General features: G+C 41.4%; 2 protein-coding genes and 1 long non-coding RNA gene across 3 annotated transcripts; all 3 read right to left on the bottom strand.

The window, feature by feature from the left end:
* Positions 1-6,174: 6,174 nt before the first annotated feature.
* Positions 6,175-9,844, bottom strand: LOC306656734 (UDP-glucuronosyltransferase 1A9-like). Its single transcript, XM_079132295.1, has one exon. The coding sequence runs from the start codon at positions 7,440-7,442 to the stop codon at positions 6,537-6,539; it is 906 nt and encodes a 301-aa protein (XP_078988421.1). The 5' UTR covers positions 7,443-9,844; the 3' UTR covers positions 6,175-6,536.
* Positions 9,845-11,608: 1,764 nt separating this feature from the next.
* Positions 11,609-21,474, bottom strand: LOC306656741. Its single transcript, XR_013762626.1, has 2 exons — positions 16,559-21,474; positions 11,609-16,109 (listed from the first exon to the last, which is right to left on the bottom strand). It is a non-coding gene; the product is annotated as an uncharacterized lncRNA (long non-coding RNA).
* A 1,433-nt stretch (positions 21,475-22,907) lies between these two features.
* LOC306656729 (UDP-glucuronosyltransferase 1A8-like) lies at positions 22,908-25,549 on the bottom strand. Its single transcript, XM_079132290.1, has one exon. It carries the CDS (start codon positions 25,412-25,414, stop codon positions 24,461-24,463), a length of 954 nt encoding a protein of 317 aa, XP_078988416.1. The 5' UTR covers positions 25,415-25,549; the 3' UTR covers positions 22,908-24,460.
* Between the last annotated feature and the right edge of the window lie 1,079 nt (positions 25,550-26,628).

The following is a 26,628-nucleotide window of genomic DNA, read 5'->3' as shown; positions in this document are numbered from 1 at the left end:
ACAGTAGGCAGAAGAAGTGCAGGCACTTAAATACCAGAAGAGTTGGGGTGTATTCAGAATTTGTGAAAATATGTGACACCCACTGTCAATGATTTACTCAGAGGCCCTATAATGAATAACACCGGTTGAACCCTGCTTGTATGTTTTCCAGGATTAGGATAGCTTATGATCTTTGCCTTGAAGCAGCAGCATGCCCTGAAACACAATGTGACTTTAGTAACAGGATGATTAAGCAAAAAATTGGGACTTGGTCATCTAGAAGGATGAAAAGGCAAACCTCAAGAAAGACTGCATTTTGGAATTTGTCCAAAAGTAAAACCGGGACTTCATCTTCAGAGCACTGAAGACTCTGCTCAGAATGAAATGGGAGGTCCAGCTTCAAGGAGCACCTGGAAGTCCCTTAGCCCCACCTGCTCCCTGGCAATGAAACTGTGGTTCCTGACAGTGTGACATGGACGTGCACTGCTGCCGTCTCTTCCACTTTCAGCAGGATTCAGGCTCCATTTCCAACCCTTCTGAAGCTCTGAGATGCTGCAACAGGATTGAGAGTCCACTCCATGGACCATGCCAGGGATTTCATCCAGCACGGCTGCCATCTGTGGTGACTCGCTTTCTCTTGACACCTCCAGAGCAGTGGTGTCACCCAGTCAGTGTTTGCTGAGCCATGATGTCATGTCCTAGCCAGAGATTGAGACCTCTGCTGTGGGCCATGACCCGTGGGCCCTCCTTCAGGGCTCCATGTGCTTCTCTCCCACACTCTACTGAGCACTCCATGTGGTCACAGGGCATGTATTCTTCATGTTTCCACCCTCCTTCCACAGGACCCACACTGAGGGAGAAAATACAGAGAAACACACAGGGACAGAGAGAACACAGAGAACTCACACCAGGACAGTTTGCTGCTTTGGACTCTACTGCATTGGGTGGTTTACATACCTTCTCAGGTGAGCACTATAATGCTATAACTATAATGCACCAATTTAAAAATGTGGGAAAATAAAAAAAGGAAATTCTCGAACATTCTACAAAAGGGACAAACCTTGAAAATATGGTACATAAATCAGCAAGTCACAAAAAGACCAATACGATATGGCTCAACTTATATAAGGTATCCACAAGTCATGTTTGTAAAGTTGCAGAGTGGAATGCTGGTTTTCAGTGTCTGGGAAGAGGAGGGAATGTGGAGTTACTGTTTAATAGGTGCATAGTTTCAGTTTGGGAAATGACGGTTTTGTATATGGATGGGGGTGGATGGTATTAAGTACACTCCTACTACTGCAGCAGACTTTTAACATGGGCAAGAAGGCAAATTCTATATGATATATATTTTACCAGAATCAAAAATAACAGTTTTTAAAAAGAAAACCAAGGTTATACACTGTATAAATAATCCAAAAAAGTAAACCATGGAATCAGCTCAATAGGCACAAAAGAACTGTTTATAAAAACCAAAATGCATTACTAATAAAAAGTTCTCTGCAAACTAGGAAAAGAAATTAACTAATCAAAGGGCATCTTAGAAAAGCCCACAGCTGACATCACATTCAACGGCAAATGAATGAATTCTTTACTGTTCAGATGAGACTGAAGTCCAGGATGGATGCTCTGACCACTCGGGTCCATCCTTGTTTTGGAGGTGTAACCCAGAGCGCTCGAGCACAAGAAAGAAAGAAATCCCATTCAGATCTGAAAGTAATAGTAAAATTGTCTCATTCCCAGATAGCATGACCAGCAATGTTGAAATTCCAACAGAAACTACAAAAATCTCCTAAGTAAATTTAGAATAATTGCAAAATACAAAAATCAATACTGCAAAATAAGTTATGTTTGTATAATATATCAAATACACTCTACTGTTATGTATATCTAAAAAGAACAAATAAAAAGTACTCAAAAATCTACTTTAGGGGGTTTGGGGGTGGGAGTATAGCTCAGTTGTAGAGTGCTTACCCAGCATGCACACAGCCCTGGTTCAAGGAAAGAAAAAAAAAAAATCAACTTAATTCCGGAAGTGGAGTCTAGAAACAGCTCACAGAAAGTGCTCAGTGGGAAAAAGGAGAACATTGTGAGGGTTTTTTACGTTTAGTGCACTCTCACGTACATTACTTACAATTCGTGAAGACGAAATAAACACTGAGGAAGGTACAAAGTTTCGGGGCACCCTGGGAGGCGCGGCGCGCGCGCGGGGCACCCTGGGAGGCGCGGCGCGCGCGCGGGGCACCCTGGGAGGCGCGGCGCGTGCTGATACCTGCGTTTTCGGAGACCCGCCCTCGCCAACATGGCAGCTCCCACCTGGGGCGCGTCAAGTCCCTTCGAGTTCTGGCTGGGGTGGGGGTCTGTGCATTAGGCAGTAAGTGGAACCAGCGCCCGGGGATCCGGGAGGGACGTGGGAAGCTAGCGATGGTGTGGCGGCGCGGTCTGGCTAGGGCGAGCGGAGAGCGGCCGGGCCTGCCCGGGGACGCGGCGCGCTCGGCGTGGAGTTGGTGGTTGCGGGCCAGTGTCCCGCGCAGGGCTGGAGGGTCGGAGGGCCCGAACCTCGGCCGTGGAGTGCGGGAGCCGGGAATCCAGACTTTGACCTCCAGGCCAGACTCTGGAGTTGCACTTCTGTGCTTTTTTTCTGAGGAATGAGTTGAAAAGGATAATTGCACTTCGCGGCTTCCTGTCACTTGGAACCTGCTGGGCGCTTTGTGTTTCTCGTCACCAAGTGACCCTCTGCCACAGTCGGTGTACAGTTAGGCGCAGGTCACCTGGGTCCCAGGGCTCATGTTCCTCTCGGCGAAGTGACCGGAGGACCTCGAGAGCGCACCACGTGCGTGGCAGTCTTCCTTCCCCCAGAGACCTCCTCCCTACTCTCCAGCTTGGGGACAATATTCTAAACTGCTGTGAAGACGGTTGATTTGATCCATTTTGTCATTTAAATATGCTCTGGTACCAAGTCCTGAGGAGCGCGAGACGCAGAGATTTTAGTAAGCAATCGATGGTCCCAAGGCCCCTGCCAGTTCTCAGAACCACCCCACTGGGGGGACTAGGTTTGGTGATGGGCTTTCATTTCACTTGGTGATGCAAATAGGCCGTTTTGAAAGTAGCCTTCATTTATTGTGGGCCCAACTGTGTGTGCTAAGTGCCCTTCTCCTATTATGTCATGTGTTTCAATGACCCCTATAGGACATACTGGTATCCCATTTTACCTATAAAACAGGCTAAATAACTTGCCAACGGTCACACAAGTTGGTTAGGATGCTGGCAGACATGAAAAAAAAAATTCAGATTTTGCTGTTTCCAAAACAAAAACTGCATATGTTCAAAAGAACAGTAACAAAATGGACAACCTAAGTGTAAGGTAGGAAGATCTGGGGAAAGCTTATTTTTTTTAAATAAAAGCATTTGTATAACTATCATTTCTTTTTAAAGGATAGTTTTTACTGTGAACAAAAAGACAGAAACACAAACACTCCATAGCTCTCTGGATGAAAATTTCTATAGTGTACCTGGGCTGTACCCAGGCTCCTAATCAAAGGGCCCTCTGAGATCTGAATTCCTCTTTGAGAATTGTGCTTGCATTATATTTATAAGTGTATAGTGTCTCCCAACGTATGAGTTTGCATCCATATATATCCTTTAATACACATATAAAAACAAGTGTTTTATTTTTTTAAATGTGTTATACATAAAAACACACATTGGAAACATGGTTCAAAGTTTAATGTTTTATAGGCACTTCTAAATGATGGTAGTGTATAGAGAGATCCTGTATCCCTAAAACCCTCAGGTGACGCACTGAGTGACCCTGAACTCACTGTAGGTTCAGCAAGGTGCAGGGCCCCACCCCCAGGGCAGAGGGCAAGAGCACAGGCAGTGCCTCTTGGTGATGGGCACAGTGCTGACAGAGTAAAAGGGAGAAGGGCCTGTTGAATGACTCAGCTTGTTAAGATCCTGCAACTTGCTCTCCTTGCTTGGTCTTCCCAAGAGCAGAAAGCCACACCTAGCTTTAACATGCCCAAAAGCATGGTCTCCCAGGGCACATTCCCACCAGTGAAAATGAACAGAAACCCTGCACAAACACCCACCAGCATGGGAGAGGATGGGACTCTGTTACAAAGTGTATTTAGCAGGCCAAAAGCCAGAACCACAGATAAAGATGCATAGATCATCCCTAAGAATATACTAGATAATATATGAAATGTTCCACCAGGAATTGGCCACTATGCATTTGCCAAGAACATTCCTTTTGTATTTATCAAGATTTCTTCTGTTGCAAGTGACTGAATACCCATGTCAAGTGCCTGGACCAGTAATACACTCACTTGTTTCAATAAAAGGAAAATAAGTGATGGAAACACCAGCAGAGGGAATGACTTGCATATGCTATTACACACCAAATCAATCTTACAAGCTAAGAAAAATAGAGGTATATAACTAGATATTAAATAAATGCACAGAAGCTGTCCTTTAACTACCAATAACCAGTTTAAAACGAATAAAACTTGCCCTGTACACAAATAATAAAATGCCTGGAAATATATTTTAAGAAGGAAGATAAAATGATGATATAAATCAAATGAACATTTTGATGATGGACATTTTAAAACCAGTAGGGTAAAGAACAGTGACCAGGAGGAGGAAGGGAGGGAGGGAAAGGAAACAAACAGGGAAATGAAACTGACGAATTATGTGACGACCATGTGTAAATATGTAACAACAAGTCCCACAAATATATAGTTATATGGACCAATAAAAAAATCACCTCAGAAATAAATTCGCCGTAGGCAGGTTTTGATATAAGCCAATTCAGTGAAACTAATTTGTGTAAATAGATACAATTCTTCCAGATGATTAGACCACACAGATTTTGTGAAATAACTAAATGTAAACACCTAATTGTAGCTAAAAAAAAAAAAAAAGAACCTTGAATGTGTAAAAAGGAATACATCTTCCTGAAAAGGAAGAAAAAACAAAAAAATGTGCCAATCTTTCAATGAAAACATTGGATTTCATATTAACACCAATGGTTTGTTTTATTTTGTGGACCTCAACAAAAAAATCAACCCCTTTATGAAGCAGCATACATAATGTCATCACCAAGAACATTCAGATAAACAGACAGTGAGACATACGTATTTAAGTTTATCACAGACCAACTCATTCAGAACACGGTAGTGCCTCATAAGTAGGTAAGTCAATGTGACAAAACTGAGAGTGCCGAGCACAAAAAATAAAAACATATATACATGCTGCAGTTCAGTGCAATGGATGAAGAAAGGAATTAGGACCAAAAGATTTTGGGACATCAGACTATACTTGCTGGAAACTAATAAAATTAGATGCTTGAACTGTGTACTTAAAGGACTCTTTGCAAAAGAAAAAAGGTAGCTATATAGGAAGAGTTGACAAAAATGAAACATGATGTGGAAAACTGTTTCCACATCTTAAACAAGTTGAGATCCAGAAACTCTTAAAGAAAACCTTGACCACTTTAACACCACAAAATTGAAAATCCTATACCATAAAAGATGAAGAACAGCTCCTGAAAATTTATTCACAGCACATATTAAAAAGCTGTGTCAATATCCAAATAGATGACTGGAGAAACTAGTTATGAAAAGACAGAAGCTATAAGAAAAATGGCTAACAAATGTGAATATGAAATTCCCAGGAGAAGAAATGCAAATGCCCAACATATCTGTGGAAACAGGAAGCAAAAACTGAAGCAGTTACACTCAATATGTTGTCCAGAAAATCGACAAAACTTACAAGTTACCCCACCTGGACCTGGAGAACGTATGTAAAAGCTACAGCTCTCATACACGGCTGATCAAAGAGGGCCGGTGCTCAAGACCCTGCAGGCTGTTTAAACGTAACAGGAGCACAGCATCTGACCAGCAGCTCTACTCCTAGGACACTCCCAGGGTACAAAGAAAACAGCAAGAATATGGAAACAGGGGAGTGGGAAGAAAACATTTCAGAATGGTCACTGCAGTCTTGTCCAAAGAGGCAAAGAGCACAAACAGTGTCACTATCTATCACTATTGGTTGGTTCAAAAGAAAATGGTATTCAAAGCTTTCAATGCAACTAGCTGAATGAAAATGTTGACTTTATAAGTACTGGACTGTGAACATGTCTGCAATACATTGGCGAGTGACATGCAAACTAAAGAACTCATTACACTTCATTAATAGATATTATTTAATAAAACAGGTGCAAAGTTTGCAGTAGATGCAGGAATACATATACAGTAATTTCAAAACAGGAAAAAATACAGACAAAACTGCTCAGAACACTTTCCTATAGGATTGGCAAAAGTGAATGGTTCACATCCTAATGTGTTTCTCAGGATTCTTCTGAAGCACTACTAGAAACGGAGCTTAGAAATGACATAAATTCCATCACTGCTATGCACATCAATGTCAACGAGGCCAGCTTTATAAATTTGCTAACCCACGGTTAAGGAACAGGCACAAAACAATTGTTAACCCAGGAAGAAATTCCAGATGCAATGAATGCAAATAACAAGCCACAGCTCAGTAAGGAATCTTTCTTAACGCCCAAAACCAGTTTTCCTCTGTGTGCCAAAGGAGATACAACGTACCTTGGGCAGTGGCTTCCCCTGATGGCAGTTGATTCCACCTATGAAGATCATGTTGGGCATCACAGGTCTGGGATAGTCCAAAACAAAGTCAGTTCGTAGTAACCAAATAGATACTTGGCTGAAGAGATCATATGGTGTGACAGGTGTTTGGAGAACTTCAGAGGCGATTTCCAAGGCAGTTTTGAAAAAATATGGGCAAAGCAAATGCTCCCCCAAGTGGTTTATATAGTTCCCTACTCTCTCCTTGAAAGTCATAACATCTGAAAACTTCATGAAAAATCTGGGAACATAAGAGAGAGGACTCGGGCACTGAGCACCTTCTTCAAGATAATGGCAGAACACTCCCCTGGTGAAGACCACGGATGGAAGTGAAAAGTATTTGGCAATAATTAGTCCACACACATCAAAAGGATCCAGAAACACTGCATCAAAAGAGCTCTTCTTTAAGAATTTCACTAATTTCTTGTCATTAAACAAACTCCTACAATGTGTAAAATGTAGTTCAAAAAACCCTTTGTATGTACTCAATATTGCAGACAGTAAACCTTCATCATGATTTTTCATTTGATTCTCAGCAAAAACTTTGAACTCATGTTCCAAGTCCTCCAGGGTGTAAGAAGTTGAATAAGTCTTTACTGTAAAATTCAATGACTGTCCTAGTTGCCAACTCACCTCTGGCATGACAGCAACCACCTCGTGCCCTCTGTGGATGAGTTTCTCCACCACTGACCGCATGGTAAACCAGTGGCTGCCATCCATGGGCACCACCAGCAGCTTGCCTGCCTGGGCAACGCCAGATGCCAGCAGCAGACACACACACAGAGGAAGGGGGGCAGACAAAAGAGCAGGAGCCATGGGAAGCTGAGGCCCAGCAATCCAGCTGCTTGGATACAAAGCCCAAGGGATACGGTAGGCGGAAGTACAAGCATTTTATATATCACAGCAGTAGTCCTGCATTCATAAATTCATATAAATATTTATACACTGCCAATGATTTACTCAGATCTGCAATGATTAATGAGTGGCAGTTGTGGACATACTCTAAGGTATTTTTTCCAGAGAAGAATAGCTTATCATTGTTTCGGGGAGAATCACAGCCCATACAGCACTGTGAGTATAGAAACACAACTTAAAGCAATGACTTTGGACTTTAGGTATTTTTTTTCCAAAGCAAAATTTGGCTGTATCTTCAGATTGCCAAAGTCTCTTTTCTCAGAACGATATTGGCAACCCAGTTTCAAAGGAAACACTGAAGGTCCTTAGTCCTAAACTCCTCAGTGGCAATAGCATTATTCACAAACAACACTGCCCTGGGTCAGCCTTTCTACATTTCTGTTCTGTTTAACCCAGTATTCATGCTCCTTTTCCAAACCTTCTGAGGCCTTTGAAATGCTGCAGTAGAATTTAGAACCCACTATATGGACCTTTCCAGGGATTTTTTTTTTTTTATGGTTATGTTCAGGTATATGTATAGAATCGACATTAAGTTTACCCTTTGAGATTGGATATGTATATTGGGTACATGACTATTTATGCATTTACATATACATATATTTGTTGATATGTAGGGTTAGATTTAGGTTTGGGGCTAGAATTAGAATAGCATTTTTCCCATTTGTTCTTTTTAATTATATGTGACAATAGAATGTATTTTGACATATCACCCATACATGGAGTATAACTTCCCATTCTTGTGGTTGTACATGATGTGGAGTTACATTGATCATGTGTTCACATATGAGCATCGGAAAGTGTTGTCCCATTCATTCTACTGTCTTTCCCATTCCCATTCCCATTCCGGGGATTTGATCCCATATGGTTACCACCTGTGATAACTCACTTTCTCTTGACACCTCCAAAGCAGTGGGTCGTCACTAGTCAATGCTTGCCTGACCATTTGGCTGAATACCTTTGACTTTCCATATGATTTCATGCCATAGTCAGAGACTCAGACCTCTGCTGTGGGCTATGACTCATGGGCCCTCCATCAGGGATCTATGTGCCTATGTCCCACTCTCTACTGAGCACTCCTTGTGGTCATAGGGCATGTATTCTTCGAGTTCTCACCCTCCTTCCACAGGACCCACATTATGTCCTGCACAGAGAACACAAGGACAGTTTATTGTATTGGATGCAACTGATTAGACAGTTTTACATACCTTCACAGGTGAGCGCAATATCATTTCACTGAGGAGCATTTACAGAGGGATTCTACAGCCAGCCTAGGGGCGTCACACTTGGTAGGAACACACAATGGCTCCTTCAGTACACTAAATGTAACTAGACACTGGCCACATCACCATTCACTTTGGCAACTGGGGGTACTTTCAAATCAGTGTCTTTGGGAAACAAAAATGAGGAGAGTGATGTCAGCTGTAAGGCACAATTAGAAATCTGATGTTCCCTCCTCCACAGAAAAAGTTCGATTAGCAACTACCCACAGACCAGGACATCTTTGAAACTTCATCATGTGGGCATAAGCCTGAACCACCTCCATGGATCACAGGACTAAATGAAATTTGATTGTGAATGGTAAAAGTCTCACTAAGACCTTGCCACTCTTTCCCCTTCTCCAAATCCGCACAAGAGGGGGGTTCCCCTGAGACCATGGAATCTACCACAGGAAAGAGAACTGGAGGTGGTCACTCAGCCACCCTAGCCTCCAGAAAACCCACTCCATTCTCACCTCAAAAGCGACACTAGTAGATATGGCAGTTAGACCACCCATGGCCTGGCAGAAGCAAAGAAAAGAGGTAGTGATCATAGTGACCAGTGTGCGGACCTTAGTGGACCTTCAGTGTTGCCATCTGTTTTGAGACCTGTTCCGAGATATCTGATGACCTCATAGAAAAAAGCATAGTTTTGCAGACTCCATACGAGGTGTGGAGAGAGGTCAATATAACTTTTGACCTATACTGTTTTTCTCCCTATTCAACTTCTGGGATCACCACAACAGTCCCACCCCAGACAGGAAGACCGCCACTTCCATGGATTTCAGAAAATCAAGTGAAGTATACCAGTTTATATAGGAAATCAAAGAGCAGCTCCATCTGTCAAAAGCAGGACCAACAGCCCTGCCCAGACAGACAGACTTCCACCTCTGCACATTTCAGAAAAGTATAGGGCCTAGACCTCCTTGACCTGGAAGGTCAAGGAGCCAATAGACTCAGCCACTCAGCACCCCATGGCTCCAGAATGAAAGGGAGGCATTCTTAAATTTGTGTTTCTAGGGAGTTTAGTGTCAGGCCCCACCTATCCCAAGAACTGACTCTGCCTAACCTCAGCTGAGGCTGCAGCCCTGTCTAAAGCAGATCCAAAGACCTGGATGGGAAGGGAAGCTAAACAGACAGGCGAGTAGTGTCCAGCACCTGCTGGCTGCTCATGGAGAGTGAATTAAATCAATAGTTGTACATCTGCACAATGAGATGGAGGAGTAGAGGAAAAGCACTGAAGTCCAACTCAGAGCTTGAAGTAAAGGGCCAATCATGAACATACACACAGTATTAAAGAAAAAAATAAGAAACTGACATTAGAATATACAACACTGAGACACCAAACTTTAGACTCACTGGCATTGAGGAAGGAGTGGAGATTCAGGCTAATGGCATTGAAAACCTATTCAGTGACATAAGAGTAGAAAATTTCCAAACCTTGGGAACAACATGGACATCCAGATACTGGAAGCACTTAAAACCCAAATAGATAAAACCAGAAAGAACCTCTCTGCAACAAATTATAACTAAAATGTCAAAGATCCAGATCAAGAAAACAATTTTCAGGCTACAGGAGGCAGGCACCAATCAGGTCACAGAGAAAAATCAATCAAAATAACCTCAGATTTCTCAGCCGAAACCCTGAAGCCCAGGAGGACTTGGAACAATGCACTTCAAGCCCTGAAAGAAAATGGCCTCCAACCAAAATGCCTATATCCAGCAAAGTTATGCTTCAGAATTGAAGAAAAAATAAAAGCCATCAAAGATAGCCATAAATTAAAGGAACTCATGACCAGTAAAACAGGAGAGCCTAAAATACTAAATGGAATTCTACACACAGAGGTAAAAGATAAAAAACAACCACAAGAGTTCAAGAAAGAATAAACCTCATTAGAAAGGTAGAGAAGCAAATGAGAATTAGAATTGAATCAAACATCAAAAATAAATTCAAAATGGCAGGAAGTAATAAATACTTCTCTGTAACACTAAATGCAAATCGTCACAATTCTCTAATTAAAAGATATCGAGTAGAAGAATGGATTTAAACACAAGACCCTACTGTATGTTGTCTTTAAGAAATACACCTGATAAGCAAAGCCATCCACAGGATAAAAGGGAAAGGAGAGAAAACGTTATTCTATGCAAATGGAACACAAACACAGGCAGGAGCAGTTATTCTCATGTCTGACAAAGCAGACTTCAAGCCAAATTTATTCAGAAGAGACAAAGCAGGTCACTACATACTAGTAAAGGGAATGATCCAACAAGAAGATAAAATGATAGCAAACATTTATGTCCTAAACATCAGTGCACCTAATTACATAAAACAAAAGCTACTTCACATAAAGGTTCAGACAGATCCCAACCGAATCATAAGAAGAGATTTCAATATACCTCTCTCACCAACAGATAAATCATTCAAAGCAAAGATACATGAGACTTAAGATGTACTATAGATCAAATGGACTTAACGGACATCTAAATAATATTTCATATAATAATAGCTGAATACACTCTTCTGAGCTTCTCAGGGCACTTTCTCCAAAACAGACCATATTTTAGGGCACAAACCAAGTCTTAGCAAATACAAAAGTTAATGTGAATCCTTCAAACTTATCAAATTAAAATGGAATGAAAGTAAAAATCAACAGCAAGAGAAACTACAGAAACTATAAACACAAGGAGACTGAACAACACACTTTTGAATGATGAGTGGGTCACTAAAGAAATCACAGTTATGATTACACAAATGGTATGCCTTGACTCCATGTACAGAGAAACAACATGTATCCCATTTGTTTACAATAAAAAAATAAATAAATAAATTTTTTAAAAAAAGGTAATTGAGAGGATTTACATCCTCCTCTTAATTCCAAAAAAAAAAAAAAAAATCACAGGAAAAATATTAAAATTATTGGGGGAAAAATGAAAACAGAAACACAATATACCAGAACCTCTGAGACACAGCAAAGGTTGTTCTAAGCAGAAAGATTACAACTTTTCAAGACTATACAAAAATTAGATAGATACAAAATTTAAAATCTAGTGATACATCTAAAGGTCTTAGAGAAAAAAAGAATAAATCAATCCCCAAATCACTAGAAGAAAACAAGTAATAAAAATCAGAGCTGATATTAATGAAATGAACTTTAAAAAATAATGGAAAGGATCAATAAAACAAAGAATCAGTTCTTTCAAAAGATGAACAAGATTGATATGCTCTTGAGGAAACTAACCAAAACAATAGAGAAATGACCCAAACTAATAAAATTGGAGATTGAAAAAGAAGTTGCCACAGCAGACATCATTAAATATACAGGATCATTAAAGACATTTTTGCAAACTTAAATTCTAATATACTGGAGAGTCTAGAAGAAATAGAGAAATTTCCAGACACATACGATGTACCAAAATTGAAACAGAAATAGAAAACCTAAACAGACCAATAACACTGAGATTAAAGCAGAAATAAAAAGTTTTCCAACAAAGGAAAGTCCAAGACCAGATGGATTCATAGCTGTATTCTACCAGGCCTTTAAAGAAGATCTGATACCACTGCTCCTCCATTATTCCATGAAACAGAAAAGGAGGGAATACTTGCAAACTCACTGTACGCAACCTATATCACGCTGACACCAAAACCAGGTGAGGACACGTTAAGGGAAAAAAAAAAAAAAAAAAAACTACAGGCCAATATTCTAAGTGAAAACTAATTAAAAATAGTCACATTCAAATATTAGCAAATTAAATTCAACAACACAAAACAAAGATTATACACCATGATCAACTTGGTTTCATTCCATGAATGCAAGCATGGTTCAACATATGTAAATCAATGAACATAATAAGCCACATAACTGGAACCAAGGACAAAAATCATAGCATCATTTTAATAGGTTCATAAAAAGCCTTCAACAAAATTCAGCACCTCTTCATATTGAAAACTCTGAATAACTAGGGATGAAAAAAGTACCTGAACATCATAAAGGCTATATATGACAAACCCAAAGCCAACATAGACTAAATGGGGAGCCTGAAATTATTTCCTCTAAAATCAGGAACAAATAAGAATGTCCATTCTCACCACTCCTATTCAATATATTGCTTGAAATTTCAGGCAGAGCAGTGAAGAAAGAGAAGGAAATAAATATAGAAAAGGATACAAATAGAAAAGGAAAAAGTCAAAATATCATTTTTCCAAATGATATGATTCTACACTTAGAAGATCCTAAAGCTCCACCAAAAGACTCTTAGACATAATAAACAAATTCAGCAAAATAGCAGAATATAAAATCAGCTTATAAAAATTCAATAGTTTTCTAAATCTCAATAATGAATCCACTGAGAAGTAAATAAGGAAAACAACTGCATTCACAATAGCCTCAAAAAAACAAAAAACAAAACATAAAAAGGAACAAACAAACAAAAAACAAACAAACAAACAAAAAAACCCTGGGCATAGATCTAATTGAAAAGTGACACTTCTAAAATAAAATTTCAGGACATGAAAAAAAAAATAGACACTAGATGATGGAAAAGACGTTCTATGTTCACAGAGAGGCAGAATTAATATTCTTAAAATTGCCATATTATCAAAAGTCATCTCCAGATTCAATATAATACCCATTAAAATACCAATGACATTATTCACATAACTATAACAACAGTCCTAAAATTCATCTAGAAGAATACAAGACAGAATAGCCAAAAAAAAAAAAATTCTGAACAAAAAGAGGAATGTTGGAGGCATCACAATACCTAATTTAAAAAATATAATACAGAGCTATAGTAACAACAACAGCTTGGTACTGAAATAAAAACCAACATGTAGAACAGTGGAGTGGAATAGAATAGAAGACACAGAGACAAACCCACAGAGATACAGTCATCTGATTCCTTGACAAAGATGCCAAAATCATTGGAGAAAAGATAACCTTTTGAACAAGTGGAGCTGGGGAAATCAGACATTCAGATTAGATGGATGAAACTATATACCTCTTTCTTTCACCCTAAGCTTTGTTCTATAGGGTACAACCAATCCAGAGGAGGAAAAGGGCATCCAAAATGGAAACAAAGTAAATGTGTCTCATTCACAGATGATATGATCAATACCGACAAAATAAGAGTATCCAGGTTCACTTTGCATGCAGGTTCATAGCAACAATAGGCAGGACAGCAATAAAGTGGGAACAACCCAAATGTACACCAGCTGATGAATGGATAAGCAAAATGTGGTGAATCTATACACTGAAATATGACTCAATCACAAATTAATGAACTACAGATTCATGCTGCAACACACAGGAACGTGAAACTAAGTGAAAGAACCTATCTTAGATGACCCGATATTATATGACTACATGTCTGTGAAATACCCACAAAACCCAAGTCCACAGAGACAGTAAGACACAATGGATATAAGGTCTCCAGATGGAGTTATTAAAATCTGGAATTACAGTGATGATGGAAGCCCATATCAGTGAACATACTCCAGAACACTAAACCGTACACTTTCTGTGGGTTAAATGTATGGAATGCATCTGAGCTTTAAGAAAAAACTCTGGGTTTGAATCCTGGTTCCCTCATTTAACACAGGCATGACCTTAGGCAAGTCACTCAGCCTCTGAGTGCCTCACTTCCATCATCAGAAATGGGCTTGTCACCCCTGCTGATCTGTGTTCAACCACTTCACATAGTACCTGGTATGTGACAAACAGATAATCCATGTTGACTTTCATTATATTTAATTTCTAAAATTGAACTAAGGGACAGTTCACCTACTGAAGTTTAAATAATTTATGGGAGGCTCACATCATAGCAGCTGATGGTTTTCTGAAGGGAACCCAGGGGCACAGTTGATGTTATTAACATCGTAGAGACTGGAAAATAATAATTGTGCTGGAAAATGCACATCACCCAGCTACTTGTGACTATTCTTCGTTCACTGCACACACCAGCCCATCTGCATCGTTGCGTCTCATCTAGATATCAGCTCTGGGTAGTGGTACAGATTTACCCCCATTTGTCTGCTTTAGAAACTGAGCTTGGCACCCAAGGACATGTAAGATCAGAACTGGGCTACATGTGAACTTGGGTTCCGATGGCCCCAGATCCGTGTTCTCAAGTGACGTGTTGGCCAACTCAGAAAGTACACCAGTGTTCAAACCACGACTCCAAGTACAGTTCCCTGCCCTGATTTTTAATTGCTGGCACTCCAAGCACAAGTCGGCTGGTGGGAAGCTCTGTCTTATTGAGCCCTCTGTGACCAGCTTTATGCTGAGGAAGTGACAGACATGAGTGGGGAATGAGACAGAAACAGGAACTGAACGGGAGCTGTGGAAAGAAACAGGGGGGCTGGAGAGAAGAAGAGGGACAGCTGCAGAACACAAAGCCAGTGAGTCTAGGGAGGACAAGGGGGAGGATGACCTTGATGGCTAGTTGGTAGATGGCGGGCCACGGGGACCACACTACTGCCTCCAGTGGGCCCATGAGGTGGTTGCTGGTGTTCTGTGTCAGGCTCTAGCAAGCACTGAAGATGAGAGAAGCTCATCAGCAGAAACACCAGCAATCTGCACACGAGCCTCTGATGACAGGATTTCAGAGAGCTGCAGACAGGGTAAGCACTGAGGCAAAGGGAAACCCCTGGGGCTACCCGTTAGGAAAGCCTCACAGGAAAGAAAACAATCGGGGTGCCTCCTGGAACGATCCTCAAGGTCTACCACGGGTTTATCCACACGTCTTGAGGTTGGACGGGCAAAGTGACGGTGTGTATTATGAGCAAGAGGTGAAGAAGGCTACGCAGAGGGGTCTGGAAGGCCTGGTCTCGCACTGAAACAGACTGCTCACAGAAGGTGCTCTAGTCTGGATCTGGAATGGCCCCCAAAGGTCCAAGTGTTTGGGGACTGGTCTCCAGGGTGGCACCACCGGGAGGTGGTGGAAGCTTTAAGAGTGGGGCCTGCTGGGAGGTCTTGGTGTCTTGGAGGATATGGCCTTGAAGAGGACATCTGGACCCCAGCCTTCCTTTCCTTTCCTTCACGGCCTGGTGGCCAGGAGGTGAACACCTCTGTACCACCATATGCTTCCGACATAGTGTGCTTCCTTGCCACAGGCACAGAAGCAACAGAGCCAACCAGTCGTGGACTTCAGTGTCCACCACAAAACTTTTCTAAGTTCATCTTCTCAGGTACCTGCTACCTCAATGGAAACCTAGCAAGGTAAGTCTGGCCCAGGGAGCCAACTCCCCTCTGCACTGCTTCTGCAGGCTTGCGACCTCCAGAGAGCTGGGAGTACAGGAGACTTGGCTGCAGGCCTGTGGCGGGCAAAACCCGGGGCCCAGGGTGCATCGAAAGATGGCGACTGGCAGAGAGCAAACGGCATCCTGATTATGCTTGGAGAAAGGCAGAAAGCGGTTACAATTGGCTGTATGATAATCAGTTCAGCCACCTAGCGCGTGGACAGATATACTTTACATGTGTGCTTGAACGAGTGATTGCTTGACCTTTAACAGGATTGGATGGACATATCTGGTTACAACTGCTTCTGCATGAGACTGCTTATATATTGAGGGTGTTATTTGAATAGGTGAGAAGCTGCTTCATGAACCTCTGAAGTGTACGTGTCTTTCATCCCGCTGGTCGGGCCGTAAGCGCGAGAAGCGGCGCCGAGCAGCTTGGAGCAAGCCAGGCAAAGAAGCCACGGTTTTCCATAAGCGGAGCCGCTTGGAGCAGCCGGCGGGAAGCGGCGGTTTTCCGTACAGGCCCACTGAGGTGACAGAAGCACCTCTGCTTCAGGGGCACCGTTAGCGTGATGACCTACCCGTCTCCTGATGAGAGAAGAATTGGTGAAACCTGACTCTGGGGCCACCTGGGGTCACTTTCTCTACTTTCTCGCAATATTTCCAGGACAAGATGACTCTATTTCCTGGGCTGCTGTCTGCTTGGAGGGGACTTGTCACCACTCAGATATCTGAACAGAAGGTGGAAGAGTGATGATTCCCTGAAGGCTTGCGGCACTTAGCTTCCTGACGATGGCGGCCAGCACCAGTGGCTCCTGTTACATTGATCAGGTGTCCCACTTGATGGGGACTAACGGGTCCCCTGGGACTCAGGACTTCTAATGTCTGTGTCTTGAAAACTGGGAGCATCTCAGGACAACCAGTGTGAGTTGTCACACAGTTGCAGGAGAGACTCGACACCATGTTCCCAAATACCACAACTGGTGATGGACTCAGCCCTGGTGTCTGCTAGTCATTCAGGACACGTGACAGGGTATCTACAAATTTAACCAGGTACTCTCATCGTGTTTATCCCTCACTAGACAGTGGTCACACAAACCCTCTGCTTGGGTTCAAAATGGTGCCCCTCCGAGCCAGCTGTCCAGCTCACAGTGCTGGCTCAGTGTTCCCTGCCCACCCACAGGCACCAGGGCAGACACTGCAACACTAGACACCCGCACAGCAATGTTGCTGCTTTGCCACCCAAGCCTATCATCAGGGGTCTTGCCCTCAAGTCCCTGGTGTACACCTTTATTGAGGATTTCTACCACTTTTTATATAGTGATGGGTCCACAGTGCTTGGGATTGTTCCTGCTGTTCAGGAAGATACCTTGAGGAGAACTGCTGTAAATGATGGATTCATGATGCTCCTGAGGAACATGTGTGTCTCCTTAGCTTTGTACAGGATGTGTCCACAGACAAGATGCTGTGCATATCTACAGTCCCTTCAAGGGCCAAATATCCGGAATCCCCTTCTGCTTCCAGTGGGAAAAGACTCCTCCCCACTGCCCCTACCCTTGCCTCACCACAGAAACCCGTCACCAACAAGGTCGGCCACATCAGTTGGAGATGCCTGCACACTCCATCCCTGCAGGTCCTAACCTGACATCCTACACCTGGGTTCCAGCACATTCCCAGTAGCCCCACCTTCTGTGCCAACCCAGAGGACTGAAATAGGAATGAGACGGTGGTTTCTTCAAGTCTTCACTCAGGTTCCACTTTGCAGCTCATCCAGTCAACCAGTACAATTTGTGGAAAGAAGCTCCAGGAGAATTCCTTTACTGCCTCCTTCCTTGGGATGAACAGTCTCAAATCCCTCCTCGGCCCATTTGAGAGAATCGAGACTCAACCCCTGCAGCCCTTCATAACAGGCAGAGACCAGTCATAGATCAATGAAGTGTTGGAGGCAAGAATGCCGTGTGAAAAAAATTCCTTTGTGTCCTGATTGCAACAGCGAACTATCAAAAGGCATTCTTTCTGAACTGTGGTAAAATACACCTGACAAAACATTCCGTCTTCATCGTTTACAGTGAACAACTCGGTGGCATTCGGGACAGTCCCAATGCTGTGGAACCACCACACTCGAGTTCCAGGACATTTTCATGGCCCCAAAAGAAAATCCCTTCCTATTATTTGTTCACTGCCCATTCCTTTCTCCCCTCACACCCTGGGAACAAAATGCTCTGTGTCTTTACGGATTTATCCACTCTGGATATTCCACTGAAATGTAATCACACCATATTTGGCCATTTCTGTTTGGGTTCCTTTACTTTGCATCATGTTTTCATGGCTAATCCACTATATAGCATTTATCTGTGCATCTTTTCTTTTAATGGCTGAATGCTATTCTCCTGTATGAAGGCACACATTTCAATTACCTATTCATCTGTTGATGGCCTTGCTGATGTACAACTGTCTATTTCATTGCGTGCTTTGTATTCTTGGGATACCTACCCAGAAGCTAACTTCCGGGTCCCATGGCAATTCCACGTTTCACTTGTGAGGACCCATCACACTGCTTCCACAGGGCCTGCACCACATGACATTCCCACCCACCATCTCTGAGAGCTCTGATCTCCTACACCCTCACCACACGGCTTTTCTTTTTCTCTTAGAATAGTCATTCGAGTGATATGGACTGCTGTATCAGTACATTATGTTTGCATTTTGCTAATAACTAACCTAAATTTAGCATCTTACCATGTGATTGTTTTGGTTTCTTTGTCTTAATTTGGAGAAATGTGTTCGAGGCCTTTACCCATTTTTTAATTGGGTCGTTTCAGTTGCTTATCTAGTTTGGATACTAGACCCTTTGGAGACATAGGATCAGCAAATATCTTTCCCATGACACGGTTGTTTCTTGTGCTTGATATGATGTGATGTCATATCTACAAATCATTGGCGAATCCAAGGTTTTGAAGATTTAACCCCGGGTTTTCTTCTAAGAGTTTTGTGGTTTTACTTTTATCTTTGTGTCTATGATCCATTTTAAATTAATTTTTGTGTATGGTGTGAGGTAAGGGTACAACTTCATCTTTTGATGTGGATAGGCAGTTGCCCCAGAACCATCTGCTGAAGAGACCATCCTTTCCATTTGAGTGGTTTTGGCACCCTTGTAAAAGAATGAATTGATTAAGGATGTCTGTATTTATTTCACTATTCTCGATTCGATTCCATTAATCTACATGGAAAAGGCATTTCTGAGACAATTAGAGAATTTACTGATGAACTGAAAATTAGATTTCACTTATGAAATAAATTTTTTTCTTCGTTGTGATAATTGTGTTGTGGACATTAACAAATTTTTCTTCTTTGATATTTTAACATGAAAATATGAAGACATACCTAAATAACACAAAGTATTTAGGGATCAAAGGATATACAAGGGTTTTTTTTTTTTTTTTAGGTTCAAGAAATTTTTTTCAAAGGAGGAAAATAAGGGGTAAATATCTAGACAGCAAAATATTAACAATTATTTGAACTTAAGGATGGATATATGGCTGTTTCTTATATTATACCATCTCCCTCTGTGTGTGTGTGTGTTTCTGTGTGTGCAAGTGTGTATGTGATTGTGAGTGTGAAAAGTGCTTTGAGATGGGATCTCCATATATTACCCAGGCTGCCCTAGAACTTCTGGGCTCAAGAAATATCCTGCCTCAGCCTTCTAAGTTGCCGAGATTCCACACACGCACCACTACACCTGGCAGTTTGAACACTTTGGTAAAAGGTAAAATAAATAATCTTGGTGGGAAATCTTGGACTTATGCACTAAAAGGTGAATTTGCATTTGGATTTGGATTTGGGGATGGAACTCAAATGTGAAAGAAATGTACAAATCAATTATTGCTGTGTAACTGCATCCCCACCCCAGCTTTCCACAGCTAAAGCTGCTCGGAATTCCACAGATTCATCCTGAACTTCTTGCAGCTGGACCCACTCATCAATTCCAATGATATCAGAAGTTGAAAAAGACTGGGAACGATTGCTTTTCCCCCCCAACAGATTAATTTTAACAGTCTCCTCAATGAGGATGATCGGCTTTCCTTGTTAGCATAAGTAATCCCATCACTAGGTATAATTAGCCTGGAAAAACTCAGAAAGACTTTCTTACAGGAGGCCCTCAGGAAGATGTCTTATGTAAAGCCGAAGACACTGCACACAGTCACACAGGGACACACCACACATATGCAAACACAGACACACTTGCACGATTGAGCACGCTCTTATCAACACGGTTCTTCCTCATCTGAGATGCAATTCCTCCTCCATCAGTACTAAGACCGCTTTTTCACAAGATAGCCTGCCCATCGGAAACAAGATGGAGAAAATCACATGACTCACAGCTCTTTTGATGGAAATGTACTTTTGTACGTGGGCTGTATTCATGCTCTAATCAAAGGGCCCTTTTGAAGTCCGAATTGCTCTCTGAGAATTTCACTTGCTTTGCATTTGCATTCATGAATGCATGCACACATAAACATAAAAATCTTTAAATATATAAGAGCTCTCATACATCTATCCTTCAATACCTATATACAACCACATATTTGTGTATTTTGATGAATGCACAGACTTCTATTATGTATTTATATTATTGAATAATATATTATATAAAATATTATATAATCATTCACATAACTAAATATAAACAATATTATCTGTGGTTCGATACATTTCATATTTTATAGACATCTCTAGATGATCGGTGACCCTTTCGGCCACACTGAACTCAGGGCTAGTTTAGGAAGTTGTAGGCCACCACCTTTGGGTAGACAGCAAGGGTACCTGGGCACTTCAGTTGATGGGGCATAGAATAAAGAGAAGTTCTCTGTCAAGAGGCTCAGACTCTTATGGTCCTGTAATTTGCATCTCCTTGCCTGGTCTTGCCAAGAGCACAAAGCCATGTCTAAAACTGTAGTCTTCCACTCTGAAAAAATAAGAGTTGGCGTGGATGTGGGGAAAGAGGCACACTCATACATTGCTGGTGGAAAATTGGTGCAGCCATTCTGGAAAGAAGTATGGAGGTTCCTCAGAAATCTTGGAAAGAACCCACCATTTCACCCAGCTATCCCAATCCTTGGTTTATACCTAAAGGACTTAAAATCAGCATACTACAGTGATGCAGCCACATCAATGTTCATAGCAGCTCAATTCACAATAACTAGATTGCAACACCAACTGAGATGCCCTTCATATATACCATATATACCACAATGGAATATTGTGGTATATATACACAATGGAATATTACTCAGTCATAAAGAGGAACAAAATCATGGCATTTGCTAGTAAATGGATGAAGCTGGAAAATAGCATGTTGAGTGAAACAGGCCAAGCCCAAAAAACCAAAGGCCCAATGTTCTCTCTGATAAGTGGATGACAATAAATAATGAGTGGAGGAGATGGGAGAAGAGAAAAGTGAAGGAACTTGGGTGGTGTGGAGGAAAGTGGTGTGGGAGTAGGATGGGGACGGAAAGACAGAGAATGGAACAGTATCACCCGATGTACAGATATGACCACGTGAACGTTGTGAATCTACGTTGTGCACAACCATAGAAATGAAAGGTCGTACCCCATTTGTGCACAATGAATCAAAATGCAGTCTGCAAAAAATAAAAAAATGTAAAAGCAAAAGAAGATCGCTACTGAAAAAATAAAGAGCATCATTTCACTTTGCCATCAGTAGGCTGCAAAGATATTCTCACGAAGCCCCTGAAATCATGTTACAGAACATGATTCTGCTACAAGATCCGTTGAACATGGAAGACAACAGAATAGTCAATAAAATGAATAATCCATCCATAATAAAACTGAAGTGAGATATCAGGTGTACAACCTTTCTGACTATGCATTCACAAAGATTATTACTCTTGTATTGGTCTAGATGTTTTCAATTCTAAGTGACTCAATCCCAATTTACACTGCCTAGACATGATGGTTTATTACACAATGTTTTGGAAATATGTGCTCCAATAAACAAAATGAGTTATTCTATGGTGTGGAAGACTGTCTCCTAAAGACCTAGTGCTAATGGCTTGGCCCATGGTGATGCTTTCGGAGGTGATACAAACTTAGCGAGGTGAGGGGAGCTCAAGGCAGGTCTTCGGGTCATTGGGGTGTGTACTTGAAGGGTACTATGGAATAACGGCCCCTTCAGGTCTTGCTGTTTGCATCCACGCACCTGAGATGCATGGTTTATCCCACCCTAGACTGCCATAATGTGCCACTCACACCAGAGATACAAAGTGATGGGGCTACTCAACCTGGGCCTGAAAACATTAGACCCAGGAGCCAAAAACAAACCTTTTCTCTACATAGGTTAACTGCCTTAGGTGTTTCATAATAACAACATGATGCTGACTAATACAAGAAGTACAAAAACAGGGAGGAAATTATTTGCAGATGCACAATCTCAAAAAATCATAAGAGAAATTACAAATATGACTAAATACAACAGAAATGAAGAAAATCCAAAGATGCACCTTACCAATAGCCACTACAAAACTGAAATATAAATTGCCTGTGGAAAATTGTTGCAAAGACAGCAAAATGCCTAGGAATATATTTTAAGAAGAAAGAAAAATGCTTACATATATAAAATATGAATTTTTGTTAATGGGCTTAAAATAAAATCTGAAAAATAAAATTGATTGTATAATCCTAAATGGAAGGGCCAAGGCAAAATGGAAACATGTCTATCACTTGTAAACTAGAAAAATATTTAATGTAATATTAAGAGAGTCCTAGGAGTGTGTTTTTATATCTTAGAAATGAAACAAAACAGGGCTGCGATACAGCTCAGCTGTTAAAGTACTTGCCTCACATGCACAAGACCCTGGTTCAATTCCCAGCACCACTTTAAAAAAAAAAAAAAAGAATGAAACAAAACAATTTTCAATTCTATGAAGGAGAATACATTGGGAGAATCACCAGTAAAACTTAGAAATAAAAATAATAAATGTATGGATCGACTTACAGATATTAACACGTACTAAATGCTACTTAATCAAAATATGGTATCATGGCATGAATAGACAACTAAGCCAGTAGGATAAAACAGAGTTCAGAAGCAGATACAAAGAACATAGAAAATTAAAACTTGGTGCAGATGCATTTCAATTCCACAGATAAAGACTGGAATTATTCTAAAACGTGTGGGACAATGTAGTGTACTTTGATAAAATAATTACAACTAGATCCTTATTCTGTATGAATTAAAGCTCTCACTGAAAATTATGTTTTCAATGTTGGAGGACTTTGCTGTTTATATATGCAAACCTGGAAAGATGAAAACAAGTTGAAATGCAGAAATTAGTAAATGAAATTTAAACAATTTAACTACCTAAAAGTGAAAATACCATATGACAAAGGATGAAGAACAGTCAATGAAAAATTATTTGCACTATGTACATTTTAAAAGCCTAAATGTTGTCATTCCTAACACAGAAGAACTTTATCGCAATTCATTATGAAAAAGCAAACAGCCTTGTTTAAAAGTATTAACAAAAGTGAATATGTGATTTGCAAACGAGGTTATGCAAATGGTCACCATATCTATGAAAACAGAATTTAAAAACTGTAGGAGATACACATACTATTTTGCAAATTTAGCAATGTTTTTAGCTTCAATTTTGTTAAAGTCAACAAACTTTAAAAGTTTGACATCTGGTGCTGAAAAAGGCATGGAAAAACTACAACTCAGGTATACTACTGCTTTTAGTATGAGGTTTTTCCAAGATTTGAAACCAGTGTCTCAAATCCACTAAAATGTGATATATGCATACCATCAAATTTAGCAACTCTATGCCTGAGATAAAAGAAAGGACATGGAAATATTTGGAGGCAAAGAAAATATTTAAGATGCTTACCAAACTTCTGTTCATAAAGTCAAAGGGAGAAAAGGCTTCATCGTCTATCACCATTGGTTGGAGAAAAAAGTAAGGAATACACAAGGTAAAGCTTTAATGCTATCATCAAAAGAACCCGTTATATCCATACGTATTGGATGGGGAACATGCTGAGTATTTGTTGGCAAGTGAAAAGTGCAAGCTAAAGAACACTAAGTCTGGTCCATTATCACACATTATTTTTTAAAGTAAGTATAAATTTTGTATTAGATAACTTTATATACACACAAATTTTCAAAAAAATGAGAAGATGCACAAAAATACAGGAGAACTTTTCTATAGGAGGAAACAGTATCAGCATAAAAGAATATTTTTCCAGTATAGCTATGAAACAGTATTAAAATACAACCTGGAAATTACACACAATAATATCAACTGCATATATTCATGGATCAGTGAGATTAGTATTCTAATGTTTCCAAACCCACAGCTAAATTAATTGGAAAAAAAAAAGTTCATGACACCAGAAAAAAACTCTAACTACGACATGTGCAAATAACTAATCACCGTTGAGAAAATTTCTCTTCTCAACATCCAAGGCCAAGTGCTTCTCAATGTGCTAAAAGGGGAACACCGTACCTTGGGCAGTGGCTTCCCCTGGTGGCAGTTGATTCCACCTATGAAGACCATGTTGGGCATCACAGGTCTGGGATAGTCCAAAACAAAGTCAGTTCGTAGTAACCAAATGGACACTTGGCTGGAGAGATCACTTATTGTGACAGGTGTCTGCAGAATTTCAGAGGCGATTTCCAAGGCAGGTTTGAAAAAATAAGAGCAAAATAAATATTCTTCCAAGTAGTGTAGGTGGTTCCTCACTCTTTCAACAAAAGTCAGAGCATCTGAGGACATCAAGAAAAGTCTGGGAACATAAGACAGAGGGCTGGGGCACTGAGCACCTTCTTCCAGAAAACGGCAGAACACTACCCTGGCAAAGACCACGGATGGAAGTGAAAAGTATTTGGCAACAACCAAGCCACACACATCAAAAGGATCCAGAAACACTGCATCAAAAGAGCTCTTCTTTAAGAAGTCCACTAATTTCTTGTCATTAAACAAACTCCTACACCGTGAAAAACTGATGTTAAAAAATGCCTTGGGTGAACCCATTGCTATACCGTACATACTCTGTTCTGGAGTTTTCCATTGAGTGTCAAGAAAAAATTTGAATTCCCGGTCCAAGTCCTCCAGAGTGTAAGAAGTTGAGTAAGTCTTCACTGTGAAATTGGATGCCTTCCCCAGTTGCCAACTCACCTCTGGCATGACAGCCACAACTTCATGCCCTCTGTAAATGAGTTTTTCTATGACTGACCGCATGGTAAACCAGTGGCTGCCATCCATGGGCACCACCAGCAGCTTGCCTGCCTGGGCAAAGCCAGATGCCAGCAGCAGACACACACACAGAGGAAGGGGGGCAGGCAAAAGAGCAGGAGCCATGGGAAGCTGAGGCCCAGCAATCCAGCTGCTTGGATACAAAGCCCAAGGGATACGGTAGGCAGAAGAAGTGCAGGCACTTAAATACCAGAAGAGTTGGGGTGTATTCAGAATTTGTGGAAATATATGACATCCACTGCCAATGATTTGCTCAGAAGAGTCTTGATTAATAAATAACATCCATTGACCTACCCTGCTTGTATGTTTTCCAGGGTTAGGATAGCTCATGATCTTTGCCTTGAAGCAGCAGCATGCCCTGAAACACAATGTGACTTTAGTAACAGGATGATTAAGCAAAAAATTGGGACTTGGTCATCTAGAAGGATGAAAAGGCAAACCTCAAGAAAGACTGCATTTTGGAATTTGTCCAAAAGTAAAACCGGGACTTCATCTTCAGAGCACTGAAGACTCTGCTCAGAATGAAATGGGAGGCCCAGCTTCAAAGGAGCACCTGGAAGTCCCTTAGCCCCACCTGCTCCCTGGCAATGAAACTGTGGTTCCTGACAGTGTGACATGGACGTGCACTGCTGCCGTCTCTTCCACTTTCAGCAGGATTCAGGCTCCATTTCCAACCCTTCTGAGGCTCTGAGATGCTGCAACAGGATTGAGAGTCCACTCCATGGACCATGCCAGGGATTTCATCCAGCATGGCTGCCATCTGTGGTGACTCGCTTTCTCTTGACACCTCCAGAGCAGTGGTGTCACCCAGTCAGTGTTTGCTGAGCCATGATGTCATGTCCTAGCCAGAGATTGAGACCTCTGCTGTCTCCATGACCCATGGGCCTTCCTTCAGGGCTCCATGTGCTTCTCTCCCACACTCTACTGAGCACTCCATGTGGTCACAGGGCATGTATTCTTCATGTTTCCACCCTCCTTCCACAGGACCCACACTGAGGGAGAAAATACAGAGAAACACACAGGGACAGAGAGAACACAGAGAACTCACACCAGGACAGTTTGCTGCTTTGGACTCTACTGCACTGGGCACTTTTACACGACTTTCTTCACAGGTGAGCACAGAGGCATTTCTCCAGCAATACCACAAGGAGAATTGAGAGAGGGGTCCTACAGCCAACCCAGGGGCCTCTCCTTGTTAGGAACACACAAAGCGGCTCCCTCCACACCCTAAATGTTACTAGACCCATTCACCTTGGTGACTGGTGTTGGGGGCTATGCCATGTGGACTACGCCAAGATGGCGCCTGGCAGCCAGCCAGA

Source organism: Sciurus vulgaris (genome assembly GCF_902686455.1).
Source record: "Sciurus vulgaris genome assembly, chromosome: 3".
Lineage (NCBI taxonomy): Eukaryota > Metazoa > Chordata > Mammalia > Rodentia > Sciuridae > Sciurus > Sciurus vulgaris.
The sequence above is the reverse complement of the archived record's forward strand: the minus strand, read 5'-3'. Positions and strand labels throughout refer to the sequence as shown.

Coding starts and splice junctions, on each gene's coding strand:
- LOC306656729 (XM_079132290.1), bottom strand. CDS start 25,414: ATGGCTCCTGCTCTTTTGCCTGCCCCCCTTCCTCTGTGTGTGTGTCTG.
- LOC306656734 (XM_079132295.1), bottom strand. CDS start 7,442: ATGGCTCCTGCTCTTTTGTCTGCCCCCCTTCCTCTGTGTGTGTGTCTG.